This window comes from Opisthocomus hoazin, chromosome 8, assembly GCF_030867145.1.
Source record: "Opisthocomus hoazin isolate bOpiHoa1 chromosome 8, bOpiHoa1.hap1, whole genome shotgun sequence".
Classification (NCBI taxonomy): domain Eukaryota; kingdom Metazoa; phylum Chordata; class Aves; order Opisthocomiformes; family Opisthocomidae; genus Opisthocomus; species Opisthocomus hoazin.
In genome coordinates, this window is record NC_134421.1 from 41,308,227 (window position 1) to 41,332,867 (window position 24,641).

General features: G+C 38.5%; 1 protein-coding gene across 3 annotated transcripts in view; it reads right to left on the reverse strand.

Moving 5' to 3' along the window:
• Positions 1-24,641, reverse strand: part of CNTN1 (contactin 1) — a 262,785-nt gene that overhangs the window by 36,176 nt on the left and 201,968 nt on the right. For all 3 annotated transcript variants that reach the window (XM_075427774.1, XM_075427775.1, XM_075427776.1), the window contains exons 15-18: positions 14,383-14,503; positions 9,565-9,723; positions 5,474-5,623; positions 1,927-1,997 (exon numbers count right to left, since the gene is read on the reverse strand). In XM_075427774.1, coding sequence (XP_075283889.1) covers positions 1,927-1,997; positions 5,474-5,623; positions 9,565-9,723; positions 14,383-14,503 — 501 coding nt within the window. The remainder of the gene's footprint in view (positions 1-1,926; positions 1,998-5,473; positions 5,624-9,564; positions 9,724-14,382; positions 14,504-24,641) is intronic.

Here is a 24,641-nt window from a genome sequence, read left to right on the forward strand (position 1 = left end):
TGCCATGAGTACGGGTCTTTACATGCAATGCAAGAACTAGCTCTGTAGCTTGTTAAAGTTTTTATAAATTATTTATAAAATAATCTAGGTCTTGTGCAACTGTCCATTGCATGTGCTCTTATTTGATTTTTGCTCTTACACAATAAATAAAGATCAGAATCAAACCAATTAGGGTACATCTACTTCCTAACCTATTGTCAGTGGAACTAACAAATAACTTTTTCAATATATTTTAACAGAAATGTGGATCCTCCTTTTTCACAAACTTAGAAATTTTTTCTTTAGATAAATCCATTGCTAAAATAAAGACTGAATAAATATTTTGAATGGAACTAAAAAAAAAACCAAAAACAAAAAACCCCAAAAAAACCCCAGGAAAGCCCAAATCTGCTAGCCCAAACATGGCTGACTATTTCTGTGTCATACTTGAGAGCTTTTCCAAACATGTATGATCAACCTTACGTACAAAAAGAAGTGAATATGCATACGGATTAAAATTTGTGCATTCATAAGGAGGACCGCTATACAACAATGACTCAGTCAACTTTACATTACTTTCCACAAGAAAAAGCACTCCTCATAGAGGTAAGTAAGCTGCTACCTCTGAAACAAACTATTCCCCAAAAGACACAAATGGAGTAACATCCCTTACGTGCCTCATAGCCTTATGAAGGTGAACAGAGAGGTCAATAGCAAGATAAACTTGGTAATTTTTTCAAACATAACATTTAATCATCTTTCTTTGCCAGAGGTAATGCTTCTGCAACTCTGTTTTTGCTGGATACTGATAGGCTCTGACATGAATCAGATAATCAGATGACAGGCTTTTTTTTGCTTTATTTCTCCTCCCTAGCTTTCTCAAATACCCTTCAAAAGATTTCAAATCTCTCTTCCATGCAACTTTTGCCTACACAACAACTTTGCTTTTAAATTCTTATCCTCTCTTGTTCTGGGTTTTGCTTTCTTTCTGTCTTCTTGTCTCTTTTCTCTTCTTCCCTGTTTTCAGAAGCATCTTTTTCCCCACAGTACAGATAAATTTTAAAAACCATTGCTTCAATACCAGAATGAAGACAGCATTTTTATATATAGCTATATATACAAGACTTTTTAAAGACAAAATATCATGGACTGAATACCTATGGTATATGAGAGATGAAATTTTCAAGACTTTGCTTACTGAAAAGCTTTTTTGGTAATGCTGTAATTTTTTTGCCTTTTGATTCCATTATTTCTGTGATTAACATTTTGTCCATGCCTCTTTCCCCTTTCTTTATTTCACTTAATACATAATCATTAAAGACATTAATGGCTTGAAGAACAACTTCATCAGTACGTGGGTATCAATGAATGGCTAAATTACAGTGTGAGGCAACACTGTTTTGTGTTATCAGTCACATGAGCATAACTTATAAAATGGCAATATACAAGAATTTTCGTAAAACTCCAGTTAATAATTATGACAGGCTAGTTCAGAGAATGGCAATGTATTTTCTGTTTTTTTCATAAAGCCTGTAAATCTGTGCACAGCACATTAAAGTGATAGTTAAGATGTTATACTTTTAGCTGTAGCAAGTAAATCTGCATGCTATTCAGATTGTAACTTAAAAAAGTCTTGAAGAAAGCTACAATATGCAGAATTTTCAAATGCAGTTACATCAATGCATTATCATAGTCAATATGTGTTTCGATCTCTTTGAAACATGCTCAGAGACTGTTTTAGATTCTATTTTAGAAATGTCCAATACATAAATATCCAAAATACTGTCTCCTTCTTACATATTTTGATGAGAGAAGTCTGAAAACTTATATACTGTGTACAAATCCTGCTGCCACAGGAGCCAGTGACAAACCATCTGTGGGTTTCAGGAGGAGCAAGAATAGACAAAAGGAAGTATATGCTTCGTGCCATCTCAGTGCAATACCTACCATCCATGTTATTGTCAGCTCTCGATTGCTTCCACCCCCTCCTCCAACATCAGAAGGAGCCACATTAGGAGCTAGAAAAATAGAAGAGACAAGAAAAATGACTACGACGTATGCAGTCAGTGAAAATATCACTATTTACTCTTTTTACCAGGAGGGCCAATGAGCACACGTGGCACACAAAATTAAAATAATGATAGTCTGTAATAGCTGTGAGAGGCTGTGGTCTTGCCAAGACTAATGTATAGCTACTGCTGTGGGAAACATGACAGTCCTAACCATAGGTAGCAATCAATCATTCTTTTTAACCATATTCTCTACAAATATTTAACTGAATATTCAGAAACAGAACATGCCTTACAGGTCTTAAGAGAAGCGCTGTGTATTGTTCTTGTGCTTCCTCAGATGTTGGTATGGCAAGGGCTCAAGCACCCAGGACCTGCACATGTATCTTCCTTACCAGACAGTGATTAGTTCCATCTGCTTCAACGGATTTACTCACAATGTATAATGCTAAACCTATGTATGTATCATTGAAGCACTGGCATCCTAATCCTATTCTAGATTAGTGACACATGTCTCTGATTGGCATGTTCAGAAGCGAAGCTGGCATAGCACTTAGTAATTTACTAATTGCATTTTACACTGATATTCTGTGTAATGAAATAAAAATCTATTGATCGATCATTAGTGCACTGCTGAGTGGTAAAGCAGGATACTCTCAAGCACTCCATCACAAATTAGGCCTGCACTCTGATTTCTCTAACGAGAAATGAGATTCTCCGTAAGACTCTTTGCACTAAGTGTGATGATTCTATTGCTATCCTCTACAGTCTTTGTGTATTTATTTGCTGTCACTCAATACTGAAAACACCCAAAATACCACTGAAAACTTGGGAAATGATGGCCGACCTACAGTGCGTTCAATATATGCCCCAGGTGATCATGCATTCCCTAGATGCCCTACCTACATGAACATGTTCTCTGTGTTAAAAATTCTTATATGAACAGTCATTTGCTCCACTAATCAGTGAATGTCACAAGATAGTCAGGGAATCATTCCTAAGCACTCGCCCACAACTTTAGTAAGATGTTTGCTGAGGTCTTCTCTGAGGGTCAGCTGAGGGGAAACACAAAGTAGAGAAGAACAAATGTTTTCAGAAGGATAAAAATATGTAACAATAAATTTGAAATTGAAATCAGCATTCAGTGCATGGTTTGCATTATTTACTTGTGGCCTTCCAGAAGACAAATTAGTGGAGAATGAGACTAAACATTACATATCATGACAATTCACGAGGAAGCTTGAACTTATTACTCGGCCTTGTTATCACTGAAATACACAGTAGTCACACTATCTATTATAAGCATGTAACTAGTGCTAAGAAGCAGAGGTTTGCTAGAATGCTTAAGTAGTCAAAGAAGATACACAGGCTGCCAGAGAAGAGAAAAAAGACTTTCATCTCCCTCATTCTCTCAACCATTAAACCCAGGTTTCTCTCTCCATTAACACCAGGTTACTAATTCAGACAGCTATTCTTAGACAATTAGTCTAATGCATCCAGAAGCTAAAATACATAAAAGCAGATTTTGATCCACTGAATATCAAGAAATCACTGTGAAGCATTATTGATGAAGCAAGCAGATTTCATTAAAAAGAAAAATCGTAGCACACATTCTTAGCATGCTAATAAAAAATGTTACTGAAATTACAGTTATCTACAAGAAGAGAGACTTCAAAAAAAGCCACTGATAACACCTGAGTTTAACAGATGCTATCTGTCATACAGTACAACAAAGGCACAGCACTGTTTGTTGCTATCTAGCACAGGACAAATGTTAAAAATAACTACAATGTGTGGACATGGGTGGTTGGTTGTGCAATAAAATATTTACCTGCTTCAGATTTACATGAGAACACACACGCAGTGCTGGTTCTGTAGTACCCTGGCAGCTGATAGTGCGACCCAAATCCTATCTCCGCTGCTCATCACAAATTCCAGCTCTTGGCAGGAAATGCACTTGGGCACAGAGGTTCATCTGCAAACTGTTACGGATTTACACCCTATTTTGGCATGGCAAGAAATGCTGACTGATGCCTAGGAAGACTACATTAGCATTTTGCTTTGTTTCACTAAAAAGGTCTCACAGTCTGCCAGAGACGACAGTGGTGCTGTGCAGGGGGAATCAGACAACAGGCTAAACAGACTATCTCTTGCAAAAGCATTGCATCCTGCTACAGAACTGGAGGATATGCCTTTTTCTGGGAGGCTACAACGAACACCATGAATATGGCGCACTGCAAACTGCAGGACACTGCCACTATTCCACCTGTGAGCACTATTTCCTCTCCCTTTCTGTCTCTTTTCTGACATTTCAAAAATGTCTGTTGTGCACCAGGCACTCCAAGAAGCATGGGTAGATTTCTCAGTCAGATTCCTGGGCCTTCAAATAAAGCTGTCGAGTCATAAAACATGTGATGCTGAGTCAATTTTATAGGCATTAATTTCCTTTTACTTTAGTATTAAAGTTCTATGGCTTTTCCTTCCCTGTCCAGATTAATTTAACCAATTGGCATTTCCTTTCTCCCTAAGCAGCAAAATTTTTAGTGGACCAAATGTAGGTCTTTTTTAATAAATGTTTTGAAATTTTCAATGCAAATACATTTTGTTTTAAAAGCACTATCTAACCAAAGCGATAACCTAGCAGGTATAATTGCAAAAAATAAAAAATTTTCACACTTTGGTTTTGCATTTCTAGTTTCAAATCTCAAGCTATGGGACAACAATTGTAAATATATCTAGGATGCATGTGGGTGCTCATATGTGTTCAGGAGGCTATAACGGTATACAGGCTTTGTTGGACACAGCCTTTTTGCAGTGATACATTACCTCCTAGAGCACTGCTGTTATCTCTTTTGTACAGTCAAACCAGAATGTATTAACTTCAATAATAACATCTAATTCCTCATTTCAGAGAACTCATTTTTAAAAGTATGCTGCTGAGCCTAAAGGATATCCTTAAATATGCTCTGAGATTTAACACTGAGCAATTAGACTGATAAGGGCATATGTTGTGTCGGATAATGTCACGTCTTTGACATAGAATAAGAAGACACAAGACCACACTTTCAATCAAAGAAGTGACATTATCCACGACACACATCCTCTCACGTGTTCTTTAGTTAGAATACAAATCAAACAGCAAATGGACATCCACATACGCATGTTTTCTCCTAAATCCTGCACCCTGGTCCCAAGCATGTGCATGCATTCATGCACACACAACCTGACCGATAGATACAGTGGAGGATCTCTGAAAGATACAGTCTGATTCTGTTTCACCAATAGAGGCAAATTTGCCATTTGTATCACGGTGTTTCTTTCCTGTCTACTTTGATGCAGTAGTACGTGGCTGAAAATATATTCTCTCGTCTTGCATATTATAAACTGCTTTTTCTAAAAATAAAAAATACAATTACAAAATTGATTAATACAAATGTGAAAATCAAGAAGCAGATTAAAAAACTTGGCATTTTCTGTTTACGTACGAGCGCCTTCAGTTCTAATTCTCTGTGATGGCATACTAGGTTCTCCTGTCCCCAAAGTGTTTGTTGCTATTATCCGGAATTCATATTCCATCCATGGAATTAAATCAATCACTGTAGCAGATTCCATATTTCCTTCAATATCTGATGGTTCTAAAACAAAATAAATAATTGCATCATAAAACAGCATTTGTACAAAAAGGTCAGACAACAATGTGGTTGATTTCAGGAAAATTACCACTATTCTGCAACTACATGTAGCCAACTGAAGGAAACTTAATGTTGTACATTAGGAATGCCACATTTTACAAGGAGTAGTCACAGCAGTGACTGGGAATTTGGAAACCATGACACTATCTTGGATAAACCTTTACAGACTTGTAAATTTTAAATGGGTGTGAACTAGCAAAAGGGATACATGTAGTTATGAGGTAACTTTACTAATTACATATTGTAGAATTTCATTTTACCTACAGACTAATGCAATGAGAAATCTAGAATGTAGAAACCGTAAAATAAAAATTCATGATATAGACACGGGCTAGACATGCAAATGTAAAGTATGATCAGTTGATAAAGAGTTGTTTATACAATGTGGACATATTTGGGTGCACCTTATTAGTGAGCATGTTACAACTTGCTATCTAGTTCTGATCCAACAAAGGTGAGTGTTCTTGTAATTCCTGTGAAAAGACTTATTATTGTCATAAGGATGAGCTTCTTTACCGTAAATAAAATGTGTAACTCATGACTTTTAGTTTACAACTCACAGAAAATAGGTGTTGTTTCTATAACTGCAGACAGTTACAGAAAGACACAGTATTTTCATTCATCGTGTCGGCCAAAAGTTATTTGTCAAATTAGAGTCTTGGGTTCAGAGGCAGATGAGAAATGAGATATTCTGCACTGGGAAGGCATCTGATTTGGAATTAAAATACGAATGCAATAGCTGCAAAAAAACAGGCACAGCAGTGCAAGCACTGGATGGTGACACAATTTTCCTCTACCTAATGATCGCCAAATTTCTCATTCTCAAGTGAGGCCCTGAAGGAGAAAGAAAAACACTTGCCATTGTCTTTCTACCTGCCCACCACCCTCCCTCATCTTCACTTAAATTATTTTTCTGTCCAGTCAACAGAACCATTGCAAACCTCCTATGGCATCTAAGTCATGATATAAATTTGGCATTCCTTTTCACGGGCTCCTTTCAATCTCTTCATTTAATCTTACTGTGCCACAAATTCCCAGAATAATTAATTACGAGTACTCAGCATGATGAGAATCTGATACCCTTAACTGGAAAGAGCAACGTAAATGTAAACAACTTATTCCATAACACATTCATATGTATTTCCATACTGTGAAGTAGAACACACTTCTTTCATAAAACACACTTGGTATTATGCAACCTGAAATGAATGATTTGGTTTGGGAATAATGGTAGTAGCAATAATAACAACAATATTTCCAAAGTGCAATGCCAAAGTGTATTTTTTGTTCCACACATTGAAAATTAGCAGCATTAAATGATAGCCTAAACACTGATGAGAGATCAATTTGGACTGTTAAGCATGCTTCTTTCATATGAAAGTGAGCACCGAGCCAAACTGGGAGGAGCCCAGAAATTAAGTAGAAACTTCCAGAGGTGCCAGTCATAGTTACTACAGTGAATTTACCTATTTCTTGAGGGAATCGTCTATTAATCAAACACCAAAATAGTTAATTTCGACTTTTCAGAAATCAATAATTTCTATCTTTCCTGCTAGCTTCTTAAAAAAGGAATTTAAAAATCTAGATTCCTCCCTATCCCACTCGAGAAGTGAATCCTACTCGACATGCCACAGGATAAGACTCAAGGTCTGACTGCATGTCTCAGTGACTATCTCAGTAATTCTGTGAAGCAGAAGAATGTCAGAGATGCAGAGAAGTGCATCCCACCATGCCTATAATGCTGTATATAGGGAATCTTCCTGAGAAGTGAGAGAGATCAGTTCGTGTGTCTGCTCTGATCCAGACAGAGTGAAGATCTGAATCCAACACTTGTATCTCCTACACACATTTCTAGTTGCAGCAACACACAGCATAAAAGGAAGCAGTATCAGAGCTATGACCCCCTGCTTATAAATTATTCCTGTATCTTCCTATAACGACTTTGCTTCTTCCCAATTCCTTTTTTTTTTAAAAAAAAAGAAAAGAAATAAAGTGTAATTTATCCTGAAAAAAGTGAGGCTTGTCTAAAAGGAACCTACCTCCTGCATATATTGTCACTGAAGCAAGTCATCAGTTATTTGAACACCTCTAGTTTTTATATTAGTTATTTTTTTAAAGTTCAAAGAATTCTATTCTACAGAAACTATTAAACAAGACAAAGAGAGATACACAGGGACTGGGGAATCTTCTACTTTTGTCTTCCAAGCTACTTTAACATAAGCCATATACTAGTGTTGGCTGTTGGAGGTAATTACATTCAATAGAGCTACATATACTACATCTTCTAGAAGAGAAATATGATTTAAGGCAGTAGGCCTAGTATTTTTATCTTTTGACTCTAAAAATGTAACAGATATTCAGATCAGTATGAAAGTATTTCTTAGATATCTAACTCTACAGTTTCAAAGAACAACTTAAATGAAAGACAATAGCTGAAGCTATTAATATTCTTAGGATTTAGAAATGCTGAGTATGTGATGCCCTAATTCCACAGAAAAGCACTTAAGTTATAATTTATGACAGTGGCATAATAAATCATATTGACAGGACAATTCTGCAGAGCTTGTAGCAACACTATCCTTCATAAAGCATTCAAAGACTTTAGTAGTTTAAAAATATTTTCATAATTTATGCACTTATGTTAAATCTCGCAAAGAAATACATTAGCATGTCCTGTGTTCAGGTAGGTGTCTCCTTAACTGCAATTATGTGACACACTGATGACATCCAGTGGTTACAAAGATAATCTTAGCTATGTTTTCTCTGGGGGTGCCAGTTTAAATACAACTGGAACACAGTCTGCTCCCAGGAAAAAGCAGACAATCTTAACCAACTTTCTGCATAATGAATACAGAAATGAAGACACCCGTTTGTCATCCATATTAATCTGTAAATAAATTTTTACGATTCTAGCAGTTGATGTGGAATGTTTCAAGCAACAAGGAAAGACACAAAAAACAAGTGAAAACTCTGGCTTGTTCTTTTCTGTATTTCTTGATACTCAGTTCAGGCCCTCCGAGTGCTGGGAACAAACCTGGTGACAACACACTGACAGGACGGTACCTGCTCCCAAACCCTATAGCAGACATTATTGGCATAGAATCACAGAATCACAGAATAGTAGGGGTTGGAAGGGACCTCTGTGGGTCATCTAGTCCAACCCCCCTGCCGAAGCAGGGTCACCTACAGCAGGCCGCACAGGACCCCGTCCAGGCGGGTCTTGAATATCTCCAGAGAAGGAGACTCCACAACCTCCCTGGGCAGCCTGTTCCAGTGCTCCATCACCCTCAGAGGGAAGAAGTTCCTCCTCATGTTCAGACGGAACTTCCTGTGCCTCAGTTTGTGCCCATTGCCCCTTGTCCTGTCACTGGGCACCACTGAAAAGAGCTTGGCCCCATCCTCCTGACACCCACCCTTCAGATATTTGTAGGCATTTATAAGGTCCCCTCGCAGCCTTCTCTTCTTCAGGCTGAACAAGCCCAGTTCCCTCAGCCTCTCCTCGCAGGGGAGATGCTCCAGTCCCCTCACCATCCTCGTAGCCCTCCGCTGGACTCTCTCCAGTAGCTCTTCATCTTTCTTGAACTGGGGAGCCCAGAACTGGACACAGTACTCCAGATGAGGCCTCACCAGGGCAGTGTAGAGGGGAAGGAGAACCTGCCTCCTCCTGCTGGCCACACTCTTCTTGATGCACCCCAGGATCCCATTGGCTTTCTTGGCAGCCAGGGCACACTGCTGGCTCATGGTTAACCTGTCGTCCACCAGGACACCCAGGTCCCAGGCATCCCTGGTTCCTTTTATTGTGATTTTTTTCTGATTAGCCAAGTTTTCTAAAAATCAAACACTTTAAAACTTATTGATTTTATTAATTCTGGAACTACTCTTACCTGTTTTGGCATCTTTCCACTCTTCAGACAGAAAGGTTTTTGACTGAATAGTGTATTTGGAAATAGGGCTATGATTGTCTGTTCCACGACTCCAGGTAAGGGCTACAGCAGTGTCTCTAATTTCTTCTACTCTTACACCCCCAGGAGGGCCAGGAGGACCTGAGAAAAAAAAAAATTGATAATTCAATTCACAAATTAAATACTCTGTAAGTGAAACTTCACTAACTTTCCTACTTGTATTTATCAGATACAAGGCTTTTGAGTCTCACTTTACTTTTGAAAATGTATATATATATTTTAATACAAGGTGGTTCAGAGAATAAGTACTCTTGCATCTAACAACTATCAAATGAAACTTCCATGAATGCTGCCTAAGTGGTAATATTGAAATTTTCTTAAGCGAAAAAATGATACCTTGAAACTGCTGCTGCTCTTTTTTGAAAGAGTGAACTCAAAGTCAGAAAAAATACACAACATCTTCCTTCCTAAATTCCACCTAATGATGACCTGACTGGTGGCCCACCGTTACTCTACACTTCTGCTTGTGCCATATTGGCCTTGACTGCAATTTATATGGAAAATCTTGCAACTTCTATTTGAGAAAAATCATACATTGAGAGACTTTTCTATAGATCTCTTCACGTTTCTCTTGGCCTTCACATTACCCCACTGTGGTGAACACACCATCAGATTCAAATTTCCTACAGTGAGTGAAAGCAGAACTAGGTAACGTTTCTCTGTGGTTTACCAAAAGCCTTCCCACAACAAGAATTTCAAAAATCCATGCCAAAATGTGGATTCTACTACACCCACTGAACTAAAAGCAGTCTTGCGAACTACAGGGGTGAAATCAAACAATCTCTGTGTACCAGAGTAACCACACAAAGACCATGAACAAGGAACAGAAGCAAAAGGGAAAACATTTTTCACAGAACAACCATTCCACATTTGCCCTTTCAGTCTTGATCATCAAGAAGTACCTATGAAAAAATTTCTAAAGAGTGCTCTCTTTTTCTTCAAAAGCCAGATACTTGAAAAAGTTAATTTCAAAATTCCTAAGTCTAGCGAATATAAAAAGTCATGAACTACAGATGTGGTAGTGGCACATTACTTGATGGCACACTACTATGCTCCCAACACCCAGCTAAATCGTTACAGGTAGAAGTCATTTGTCCTAAACTAGTTCACAGTCTCATCTCTACGCTTTTCAAGTACTAAATACTATTTCTGCTCAATAATTGCTGTTAAAATAACAGCAATTATTCTCAATTGATATTTGAATTTAAATTTGTTAGTCATACTTCAGATCTGAAGAGACAGGCCTCTGCTTCCAAAACTTGCCTGTTTTTTCAGGTGTATCGCTATAGCTATTAAATGGTATTACATTTCTTCACCAAACCTCATCTCATTTACTTCTGAACGATAATAACAGACAAAAACTGCCGAAGTCAATGCTTGCATTTTTCTAAATGCATTTTTTAAATTTTAAAAATTTTCTTCTCATTTTTCTACTTTGTGTGGGTAACTTTTTGATTGCTGCTGTGCTGTGCCTTGATTCACAAAAGAGAAGCTAAAATGTGCAGATCAACAGGCACAGGTGTTTTTTTCATAGACTAGAAAGGTAAGAACAGAGTGATGCAGGCACACATCTATGTGAGTATAGGAATCTTCATCTGTAAAAGACACCATAGTGTTCAGTAAGCTGTGCTAAAAACCCTCAACCTTACAGTAATTCTGTCATGCAAAGCTTAGTACCTATTTACAAACTTGGCCTATAGGTATTTTCAGATCATTCTTTCCACGTTGTCTGTTTCAGCTTTGTTATTATGCTTCTGTTTTATATGACATACAGTTATGTGATATATATTAACTATTGTGTAAAAACAGAGACAACACATTAGAACTATTGAGAATTGTTTTCTGATTCCACATTCAGAGATAATAATATGCCAGCATGATTCAGGTAATTATCAAACAATCTGATTGAACAAGCCCCAGAGCTTATTAAAAAAATATGCAACAAGAAATAACAGGATGCATTTCTCTGCAGCGTTTACAGAGAAACCACAGAAAACCAAAACCAAAACAACTTAACAAAAAGAATGAAATGAGATTTCTACATCAGATCTAAACACAGTGTGGCAAATGTGTCTTCAGTTCTTCAGCTTTTTATTTTCTCCATAAATCTGAGCAAAACAAATCAAATGAAATTACTGAACAAAAAAAATATAAATGTATAACAAGTATATATATTGTTATTCCTCAGTTTCAATGAAATTATCCTTCTAACGAGTAAGCAATTCCATTCCCAGTTCCAAAAGTATTCAAAGCTAGACTAGTTCCTTAAAGAATATGTGTGTCATTGCTTAAAAAGAACTAAGCGTGACCACTCTACACCATCTATTGGGCTATGGCCTATGACTTTGACGATAAACTTCCTGATTGCTTCTTCTCCTAAGATCCAAGAATAATTCCCATTTAGTATCCTTGGAAAATGCACATCAGTTTACTACTGGATTGTTTATAATCAACTTCTATTAAAATTCAAATCTTGGCATTGAAAACTGATGTACTAATCAGCTGTCCTCGGACCTCCCTTTCAAGGTAAGGACCAAATACATCACCGCATGTGGAAACAGCCTCTTACTCTTCACAGAGGATGCACAAAGTAGAAGTTGTTGCTAAGAGCTGACTTGTAAGATCAGGGTTCTTAGTCAACTCTCCACCCTAGTAACGTGCATATTTGCTAGCTCAGCTCTAAGGACTCAGGTAGATAAGGCCTGAGAGAGTCCTTCTGCAAGACTATCCAGAAGCCCTCAAGCTGGAAGGTACGGAAAGGTTTATCAGTCCCAAGATCTTTCTCTCCTTCATTCTTTAGAAGATATCTCTTAATAACTTCTCACCTCACTGTCAAAGTTTCTCAAAATGGCATGTGTCAGGAAACACCAAGGGCCAGCTGCATGGCCAGGACCCACGAGTGACCCCAGGGTTGGCAGTTCCTCCAGCAATGGGGCACAGTCCCGCAGTATCTGACTACACTGGGCAGAGCCGGGTGCTGCTATGGCAGTCCTAGGAACGGCAAGCAATGCAGGTGCATCCAGGTGACAAACTAGTGCATGTATCCAAGCAGTCCATGCAGGAGACAAGGTGCGAAACCCATCCAGGAGGCAGGGCTAGAGACAGAGCTGGAAGCAGGCATGTCTGACACAGCTCCACTCAGGGCTGAAGCTCCAGGGCTGAGCTTCACAGGGCTGCTGGGCCTACGGGCAGTCACATGGGTGGGTGTCCTGGGTGAGGCTGGCCAGGGCCATTAATGCCTGTTGGCGCACACAGGTGCCTGAGAGTCTGCAATGTTCTACTATCACTAACAATTCTCCTGAACACAACAGCAATTTTAAAACTCTTAGATCGCATAGGACAATCCCTATGAAAAGTTGTTTTGTGGACAGACAAAACACCTTCATGTGCCTGCATGAACAGTGGCTATCCTTTACTGCTTCATTGATGAGATCGTCTGGAACGAGGTCTGTGTTTTCACACTTTGCTGTTGCTTCTTCCTATCAATGCAGTGAAACTGCAATGCCACCTTTGTCATATTTCATCAGATATTTAACCCTGCCCCTGTAAGATGCTGAGTCTTCCACTGACAAAAATGGTAGTGAGAATTACTCAGCAGTAAGCAGAACTGTGTTCATCGTATTAAAACCTGAATGTTGAGCATAAAATGAGTGCTAATTTCTTCTACAACATAAGCTCAGAGGAATGATTCTAACTGTAATTACTCCATTGGAAGAAGAAGCGGAAGCTTGATAAGGCACCTTGTCTCTCTTGTTATTTTTAGAAGGAATTGCTTGCATAATACTAAGGCACATGAACTGACCCTTCTCTTTTTCTTTTGCGGTTTCACCACTTAACGTGTTTGCTTTAACATTTCATTGCAAACTGATGACATTTCACTGACTGTTAATATCCAGCAAAAATTAAATACAGCAAGACTCGAGTCCACAGCATCCTCAGATGGCAGCAATTCAGAATCACGGCACAAGCTGTACTTGAGCTGCTATACAGTTGTATAGCGCAACCGGAACGTGGGGCGAAACATGACAGCAATGCAGCCTCAAGTGCAAGTTATGTCTGCGTTGAACTGTCAGCATTACAGAGTATTCACACTTTAGAACGTGTTATATCTGGAGGCACAAAACAGAGTAAAATGCCCAAAGGACATGAATTGACTCATGTTATTGAAACCAACCATTGTAACAGACCTTGTTGGATACCCACCGTATGAGCAAGTACAGCGTTCTGAGACTTCAGTAACACTTAACAGACATGAATCAGCTAACAATGGAGTGACAACCTTAACTCCAAATGTCCTGGCTTCTGTCGTTTGAAAACTAGGAATCCTTTTAATGTAGGCTTAGTATTATACACGACAATTTAATTCATAAAGCTTTATGAGAAAACAGAAGTGGCTTCTTAAAACTGTTATACAGTAGATACATTAAAATGATACCTAAAATCTTTTTTTAATAATGAACACTGAATTAAACTATCTAAACATTACTTCAACAAAAGGAAAATGCCTGTAATAAGAAATATGTATTGCTTGTCAGGAAAACACATGCTCAGTTACACATCTAAATATCTGCAATAGAATCAGTGCCCTGAGTAGACTTTAAGGACTTTACATGCTCATGCACTTCTCATTTTAATTTCTGCCATTTTTTGATGAGAAAGAAAATACTCTAAACAATCTGAAACACTCTGCTGATCTAGGTGAAAACCAGCCACATTTCTGTTTTACCTGGAGAATCTTACCTCTTACCACAAGGTCAGCTGAAGCAGAGGAGTTGTCAACAATCGTCTGAGCAGTGCATGTGTACCTCCCAGCGTGCCGCAGCTGAACGTTTTTAATGAGCAGCTCACCGTTGGATTTAATCTGTCATAAAAACAGCACTTAGTGAAGCTGGTAAACATCCCTGTACAGCTAGGTGCTACCTTTCTACACATCCCTCCCAACTGATACAGATTGGTTGCTACTTCCAAAGAGCAAGTGCTTACTTCAAGCGTGGATCACCCTCAAAGATATATCTGATTTACATGACAGTTGTCAAACATTTCCTGTGTTTCCTAAAGAGATGCTGCTCTTTACCAGATGTGAAAAAAACAGACGTCTTAGTAAATGTACTTTTCACAAGCCAACGTTACCCTTTTACTAACTGAAGCCCATATATGAACATTAAACCTAGTCAAGAATTTTTTCATAAAGAGCAGTCAGATGATTCTTCCACACCATTACTTGTCTTTTTCTGCACGCCTGTATGATAACACTTCATTACTTGTTTTTTTATGCACGTTTGTATGGTAATATGTCATGGACTCCTACTAACAGCACAGGATAGTGTTTGGCTCTTCCTTTACAAGCCTAAAGTAGTACAAACGTTTTTATTGCAGAGAGACTGCAATCACAGCCTAAATAAAGATGCACCAAAGAGACACTAAAATGCAGTGATTGCAAAGAAACAGTAATGTTCAACACGTCACAGCTGCTTGGAGGAAAGGCCAGCCCCATGCTGCCCAGCGGTGCTGGACAGGACGATGGCAGTAACCCTAACCCTGTGGTGGAAAGCCTGGCTGCCAGGGGTCCAGGCCGGCTTCGAGACCAGTCCCTTGCTGGCCGGGCCCCTGCCCCGCCGGCCACGCCATCCCCCGGCTCAGCCCTCACTGCTCCCTGGCAAACAGCAGCAGGACCTCAGGGAAGCAATCTACCATTCAACGAGGTTCATACGCTCATCATCATCGTAGAGACCCTAATCCTTCCTCAACACTCTTCACCAGACTATTGGGAGAACACATAGCTATGTTTTCAGACGGCTATAAGGTCCACAGTCTGCTACCCGTGTTACCCGTGGTTGCACAAATAGCTAAACTGAATATTTATGTCGTATGACACTTTCGTGAACCCACAGAGTAACTAGATGCATACCTGTAAAACAAGTAGAAGAGAGACCGCTATATACACCACAGCTGTTCTTTATGAAAAACACATTTTATGTTAAGAAAGAGAATTATATAAATGTTTAAAAAGAACACACTTGAAATATTTTGCTTATCTATCCTGCATTTTATTCCAGAAAAAGATTACTAGGTTAAATCACAGGGTTATACATCTATTAGTCTTAAAGGTATTTCAGAAAAAAACCCAAATGTTCTCTCCAAAATATATCTGATTGCTTTCAGGGAAGTCAAAATGTTGCAAAAGATTGACAGATGGATTTATATCACATTATACCAAAAGCGGCAACACTCAGATTTCCTAATTCACTGCACATTATTCAGAAATACAATTAAAAAAAAAACAAACAAAAAAACCAAACCCAAACACTGTGATAACTCACTGCAATCCTGAAACCTTCACATGCAGGAACAAAAGGAATTCTGATGCAAAACTGTATGTGAAAAAGAAATTGCTAAGTATTTAGGTGTAAGAACTAGTGCTATCATCATGGAAGGTTCTAGGGAACAACAAAGACCTTCAATACAATCTCAAATACCATGGGTTGTCATTAGAGTGTCTCTGCATTTAGACATTCTGAAGAAATGAAATAAAGCCATGTCATCCAGTTTATGTTTCCTGATTGAAAAGCAGGGGGAAAAAAGTAAGGTTAAATATTTTCCAAATGTTCTGAAAATAGAATGCCAGTTTAGAGAGTATATTTAGGGGAGATTTAAATAGCAGATAAAATTATCGTTTTCCTTTCCAAACTCCAGTGAGGATTTTGGATGCCAGTTTCAAATTCTGCTGGCATAAAATTTCAGCACAAACTGAAGTCTGTTAACACCAATTTTTTTGGTCCAACATAAGAATTCACACCCTTAAGAAATCACTGAGGTAAACCTGTGATTGGCTAAAAGATGAATCAAACACACATGGAAGACACTGCTTATTTCTGGCTAGCAATACTTCAGCTGATTGCCTCACAGGGTCAGAGAGAAATGCAGGTTACACTGTCCCTTTTCAATTTTTGAGTGACACGAGTGCTGTTAGCAATGATCAAACAGATTAGTTGGATCAGTAAACAAGCCAATATTATTGACATATTTCTGACCATTTCTCTTTTGATTGTTATTAAACTATGTCCATGTTTATATATTTTTTTTCCCCCACACTTTTCACTTAAGGCTAACATGTCAGGGCTTTTAATTTAATTTGCTGAAGTTAATGCAGAATACAGAGAAGAGGTGAGGCTAGGACAGTGACATTTCTGTGCAGGTGAATTCATGAGAACTCCAGAGGGACTGCCTTGAAGGACAGCATCCTTTGGAAATCCATGGGGATTACTGCATTAGCAAAGCAATGCCATCAACGGCTTTCGGGCAGAAAAATCAGTGGGACTGTTAGTACTTCTACAGGAGCAGAGGGCAGCTACCTGCTCCTGCGCCCTCCAAAAGATTACAACAAAGAAGCTGCAGAAGTTCAAACTCCCTGAGTTTTCAGCTACTGTTTTTTTTTTTAATTTTGTACTTAGTGGTTTTGGTTTTAATAAAAGAGACAAACAGTTCTCTATTTGAGCGCTGTGTATAAATCTTTAGCTTATTAACACTAAATGTCATCCTAGAAAGAACCACACGGCCTGTGAATCTCTGATCACTGTTAGCACTTTGATCTGCAAATAAACACAATCAAAGGTTGGGCAAAGCAATAAGGTTTAGAAAAACTGTATAAACATTGAATTCTCATCATGATATTATTACCTCAATAACAAATGATTACAAATTCTTAATACTCTTAGTGCTCATTAATTCCTATGTTAGCACTTTAATTAAAATACTTCATTATATTTATTAAAGATGTGCCCATATACTTGCTCTAACATTAATTTCCTGTATGGCACTTGGTCATAAAATCTAAATGATGAAAAACAGACAGGAAAATGTAACATAATTTAAAAACTAACAACCGATAAATATGATATTGTGTCTTGCTAGTTCAGAAGCTCTCCTGGAGCAAGGTTTTATGCAGTTGAAGAAGCTTTCTGTACCTCAGAAGAAGTCTAAGTTCTTGGTGGTAAAAGAAGAGCTTACAAAGCAAATAAAGAGCAGGGGCATCAGCAAATTCTGTCCACAAATTAGATATGAATGCACTGTATGTTTTCATTCAAAAACCTCAGCTTGGTTAAGTTTAAAAATGCCCTCCTTAACTCAGAGAAAAGTGAATCACAGGCTGGAAATAGTGATAGCAGTAGTCAGGGATGTTCCAAGCGTATCTGTGGTTCACCACTCAGTTATTTACCAAGTTTCAAGCGAAGACTTTCATCATATGAGCCCTGTATTTATGCATATTTATGCTTTAATAGTGATGTCAAAAATAGCATTGTATAACCTATTTCTACAATTCACTGTTCTCTTTTGACTATCACCTTTGCCAGTGCACTAAATTACTGAAAGCCATCAGAACATGCTCCTGCACAATCAAAAATCATTTACAGGAATCTAGTCTTTTAACTGAAAGCAGTACCTGCTTCTGTTGGGACCTCAGAGACAATAACGCAATTTATATCAGTAGGTAGCTAACAAGCCCTTTGTAATAAGAAAACAAACTTGGCAGAAATCTAAGAACCTAGTAAGCAGAGATAGAGTCTTTGTGGGGTTTTTTTTAATTCAGGTTCAAAAACTAGACATCTGAGCTGCAGAGGTGTTAAATAAACAGCGGAGGTAAGATGATAGGAGAATCAGGAAGAAGTGGAAGAAATGGGATTCTTGATGATGCAAACAGCTTTTCCAAAGCTAGCAATAACTTTAACCATCTTTTTCTATTACCTGTACCTAAATTTATTAACTCTGAGTTCACGTAAATTGTTTTGCTCCTGCCAGTAGAGGATCTGCTATGTGTTAGATACAAGTAGAACAGATAATCCAACAGCTGTTGATGAATGTTACTGTAAATGTGATTTTATTTTCCTGAGATCAGAGATGACACGGGGACAAGAGATGACCACCAGTGTAGCTCTATTGTCTCAATACTATTCACAGGAGAGCTTATCTTGATTTTGCTTTCCAAGCCATGGCTGGGATGAAAGTTACGGGTAAACAAAAAACCCAGCAGGATAATGATGACAGAGTCATTCCCACTGAAGATTCTCTTCCTTCAGTGAACTATATTTATATGTAAAGGAAGTACAGTGCTAATTCTACCCCTGAAATGCGGACTGGGAAATATTTCCAACACATACATGATTCTTCTCCATTCAGGCTACTGCTGAGAATGCCTGAGGACGCTGTGCTTTGTACCAGCATCCTTGTGGTAATATGCCCTGTTATTTCATCTCCAACAGCAGAAAAAGCCTAGGTACTTGTTCAGTTATATTCATGGCTCACAACTTTACAGCTGATGACAAAAATTCACAATACACTGCAAACTACATTTCTCTGAGTAGTGCTCACACCTGGCTTTCTCAGCTGCTCCTGCTACCTAACTAGGGATGGTACACGGATTTTGGTAGTTTGTGAAATCTCACAAGCACATAAAGTTACAGTCAACTGATCTTGCAGTGTTTTTTTTTTAATTCTAGTACAGAAGCTGGCATATCTTTATCCTCTAAACAGACTACATTTCTCTGGGCTGGAAATAGCACTGTGGATTAATAATAGGTTTCCTCAAAGGCTTCTGTCAGAGCTAACTGCTCATTGCGTTCACCCTCAGCACTATGTCTTCTGCTTTCCTTCCCCTCCTTGCCTTAACCACTGACTCCATCCATCTCATTCCATGCTCACTAGATTATTATTAGGCACTAGCCTCTAAATTTTACCCCAAACTTAGCCAAATATGTGACTTTCAACTCACTCATGTCTAAAGCATCTCCCTAACACATCAAGGCACTGAAAGCTATGTGTTGAGACAGGACTTCGGAGAGTCCTGGGACTCTTTTTCAGAAAATGCTGTAGGTCAGCTGATTTCGTTGGCCATGCTTCACGCACAATCACTTGCCCCTCAGTATATTCAACGAACTGTATTGAATGAGCTCACTATGGTGCTGTCTCCCAGGTTTTGTTCCAATCCATACACAGCCTCTTCTTCCTCACCAGTGGGTAACTGTGCTTTCCTGTCTAAACATTTTTCTCTAATTCTTCTCCTCCTGAAGTTTCTGTTAATTTGCTGTCATAGATCTGTAGCTAGACTCCACACTCTGCAAGGAGGATTACCAGGGGAAGTATTGAAGAAAAATTAAAATGAAAATCTTTGTATCTTTTCTGCTGCAGAAAACTGTGGAATGTACAAGGATAGATTCATACAACAAAATCGTCTATTTAGTAATCTGTTCAAGCAGGAACATGCTTTGAGCACCTTTGTCTACCATGTCCAGCCAAGGAACTGCAACTTATAATAATTCACAAAAACCCAAGCAGATATTAAGCTATACTCCTCTAACCAGATTTTTATAGTCCAACTTACTCTTTGTGGTTTACAAAAACATCAGTTCTGGAGAACTTTCCTGCTTAGTAAATGCTGTTGCAAATCTAGAATTCACCTCACCTAGTTTAGACATCTGCAGCACGGATTTTGGTATCTGAACTAATCACCTTTAGCAGTTAAAGCAAAGAAACAGTCCCTTCCACGTGTGATTTACTTTAATGTAAAGCAACTGTCTGGCATCTCCAGATTATTATGAGTGTGGTCGTAGAATACTGCAAAGCTTTCTGTACTTTAGAGAGGGATAAAGTAAGAGGAACAGTATTTGCATAAGCAAAAAAAAAAACTTTTGAGAATACAGTGAAATCTACACTACTGCGCGTTAATTGTATGATGGCTGCAGGGACACCAGAGCTAGTTAGGCACAGACAACATGGATTCAGAACCGACCTCAAAGCTGAATAGAGCCTGAGCTACGAGCCCTGCAAGTTCTGTGCTGAACGTGTTTGGTCACCTTTGTGTCACACCCCTGAACCTATGAACACTGGAGAGCACACTGCAAAGGCTTGACTTCAGAGTCAGTGTGCATTCAGCAGCTCTTAACTCCTGCTCAGCAGCAGTCATCAAACTGAGGTGTGCCAGCACCATCTTGAACAATGCTGCTCATTCTGTGAGAGTTTTTTAGTTGGGTACAATGCCATACAATGCCCAGCACCAGTACAGACACCTTTCTTAGCCTGGGAACTCCTCAACAAAAATTCCCTACCAATTTTGTAAAAAGTTCCATCATCAAAGCTGCTGGTAAAGTAAATAATTCCTAAATGCTAAAATGAAATGATTCGCCAATTCTCCGAGGGATAAAATTCCTATTTTGATGGAACTTCGAAAGAATGAAGTGTAAAGTTCTACAATACGCTATCTAAAAAGACCTCATTTTTGCTGGTACGAAGTTTTAGTCCAATATTGTAACTCCTTATTTCAAACACCAGAGCTTCTGCTTGTGGTGAAAGGTGTTGACATCCCATTAGATAAGTAACTGTGCACCTGCATATAAATGTATTGGCTGAGCAAAATACTGCTGCCATCTGCTTTTAACACTCAATATCATCTTTGCCGCACTTTATTTAACTATATTGTTTTAAACAACTCTATTCAAAAGCTGGACTGCATCCAACTCTGGAGCCCTCAGTACAAGAAAGACATGGACCTGTTGGAGCGGGTCCAGAGGAGGGCCACAAAAATGATCAGAAGGATGGAACACCTCTCCTACAAGGAAGGGCTGAGACAGTTGGGGCTGTTCAGCCTGGAGAAGAGAAGGCTGCGGGGAAGACCTTATTGCAGCCTTCCAGTACATGAAGGGGGCCTACAAGTAAGCTGGAGAGGGACTTTTCACCAGGGCATGTAGTGACAGGACAAGCGGTAATGGCTTTAAACTAAAAATGGGTACATTTAGATTAGATGTAAGAAAGAAATTCTTTACTATGAGGGTTGTGAGACACTGCAACAGTTTGCCCACAGAAGCTGTGGATGGCCCCTCCCTGTAAGTGTTCAAGGCCAGGTTGGACAGGGCTTTGAGCAACCTGGTCTAGTGGAAGATGTCCCTGCCCATGGCAGGGGGGCTGGAATTAGGTGATCTTTAAGGTCCCTTCCAACACAAACCATTCTATGATTCTATAAACCAACAAAGAATCACCCAATAGTTGAAGTCAGCAGGGATCTCTGGATGTGTCTTGTCCAACTTCCCTGTTCAAAGCATGGTCAATTGGAACAGGTTGCTCTGGGCCTTCTTCAACTCAATTATTTTTAATATCTTGATGGATGGAGACTCCACAGTCTCTCTACGCAACCTGTTCCAATGTCTGGCCAGCTTCACAATGAAAACATTTTCATTATATTTAACTTGAATTTTCTTGTTTTCAGTTGCTGCTCATTATCTCTTGTCCACTCACTGGGTGCTAATGAGAAGAGTCTGGCCTCATCTTCCTTAGCTCCCTCTCACTAGGTATTTATACATGCTGATAAGACCCTCTTGAGCTTTCTCTTCTGGAGGCTAAATAATCCCAGCTCCTTTGGGATCTCCTCAAATGTAAGATGCTCCAAAACACTAATCACCTGAGAAGTTCAGCAGAGGGTCTGGGGGCACGCATCTGTGATTCTTCCCCTTTTACAATAGGCACAGAAATATTTTTTTCTACTTTTCAGTATTTTTAAATGCAAGATGTAAATTTTATAACAAAACTGAAGTATCAAATAATAGAAACCAAGAATTTTTGATGTGCAAAAAATTCCAGGAGAATTCAAAATTTCTGACATTTAAAAAAAAATCTAGTTTATCTTAAAAAATAAAGCAACGAGCTGCAAGTTTCTCTTATAAATGGTCTTGGTTTTGCATCTACCATTTTGGAATTCTGGTTTTTGCTGGCTTTATTTTGTTTTCGCAGAGGAGAGGGGAACAATATCTCGAGTGGGGTTCCACAGAATGCTTTTTTTGATAAATTATGATCACAAAGCAGCACAAAGCCTTGAAACTATCTATCTGATGTAGAATAAGGACTGTACCTTCTGTGGGATGTAAAAAACACACTACATGCCAAGAACAGAACTTACAAACCTCCTCAGCAAGGTACTTTAAATGATCCAGATATTACATGATAGGGTGATACAGGCTTGCATTTCAGTAGGTGTGAAGGGGTCTCAGGTACCGAAATATAGTTTTTCCTTATGTTCTTTTGATAATCTCACTGCTAATATGAAAAAACGTAAGCAAGCAGTAAGTCAATTGTCTCTATAACAAAACTCATCATCCTGCCTTCTTGTATTTTTCCGTCACCACTTCCTCTTTCTTTTAAATCTTGTAAAAGAAAGTTATTTGCAGCAGGGCAAGTTCCTGCACACTTGTAAAGCAATTTAATTTAACTTATTAACGCTAAAATGGTGAGCAAATTACCAGGTTTTTGGGTTCAGTGATATTGTTTTAGACAACTAATAAACAATGTAGCAAACACAGGAATATTGATGGTATGGAAAGTATTTTAAAATGGATGCATGTCTATATGTGACTATTACAGCCTATATTTGGACTCTTCTTAAGTGTTTGTACAAGTTTCTGACTTGAACCAGTTAAATTATGGAGTTCTTCTTCCTGACCATCCATACAAATGGACTACTGTGGCTCAAAAAGTATAAACCAAAATACTTACACACCTCTACATATTAAGAGAATTTTTTGTAATAAACTTAAAAGAATATATTCATTTGTATAGTGTACATTTTTACTTATATATTAAAAGTAATCTTTTCAATCTTTAAATATACATGAAAAAAAAGCGGTTCCATAAATAATAAATGACCCAACATTAATGTTTTCCAGATTACCTGAAGTGCTATATCTCTATGGGACTTGAAAGGATGGTCAATGTTTAGTTCCTCAATCGAATAATCAGATGAACAACCATACATAAAGTAAAAAGCAATCAACTTTATTGTAAAATTTTGAAGACTTCGTTTGACTCTTTGAAAGCTAACCAATTTATATAGGTATTTTTCATTTTAAATATCACCGTCACGGGAAATCAAAACATCACTGACAAATGTTCTTTTGATAAATGAGTTTTAGTACTAATGTAATGCAAATTAGTTTCGCCTTCAGCAAATGATGGAGATAACCAAAGCTGCCATTTAAAGAAAGAAGATTTATGCAGGTATTTACACAAATTTTATTAGCATTCCATTATGTGTATGTGACAACAATATCAGCATTATTTTGAGAACTGAAATACTGTGGCTGTATCAAGTTTCAGCATGTTGATCTGCATTGTCACATAAATTAATAGTGATATTATGAGGCAGACAGACGAGGATCCTTCATCAACAGGAAATTATAGTACAGAGAGCATACATCACATATCCAGTAATTTTAATATTCATGATGGAATGTTTTTTTCTTTTATGTTTATGAAGGGTTGGGTGGCAGCATGGGACTCCACTGCTCAAAGCCCAGCAGTTAGGGCTGCTGCTGCCAAATGCGCAAAACCTCACCCACCTTGCATCTGAGAAAGCCTGAGCAAACCTGCCACCCAGTGACCCCAGCTCAGAACTGCCCGAGAGATGTAAGTGGTAGGCAGGAGAAAATCCCCTTGCTTGCACAGGAAGGAGAAAAACCCTTCATGTAAGAATAAGACAATAAATGAATAAAACAGAAATATTGAAAGTGCATATTCCTCTTAATTACATCCTATAGAAACCTTTGTATTGGATTCGTTTAATTTGTTACAAAATCTGCATTTGTTATTACTTAAGTGCTGAATTGCTGCATAACTGCAAATTGCGATTCCACACTTCAAATGCAATCCTACTGTCCCCTCTGTCCTGAGTGAGGAAGGCTGAGCTGCCTGTGGAAGAGGAACAGAGATTATCAGCACTTGTGTTGTCCGGAAAGTGGGATGGGATGTTCCCCTTCTATCAGTCTGTTCGCTCCTCTTCAGCAGCATAACTGCTAGTAAGGCATGCACTGTTTATACAAAGTCGTCAGGCCTGAATCAAACAGTGCCACTGCAACCTAAGCATTTCTGCCCTATATCGTTACAACCTAAGCATCACTGTGCTCTGAATATTTCTGTCCGATATCACTTGCTTTGCACGTGAAAGCCCAGAAAGAAGGCTTAGG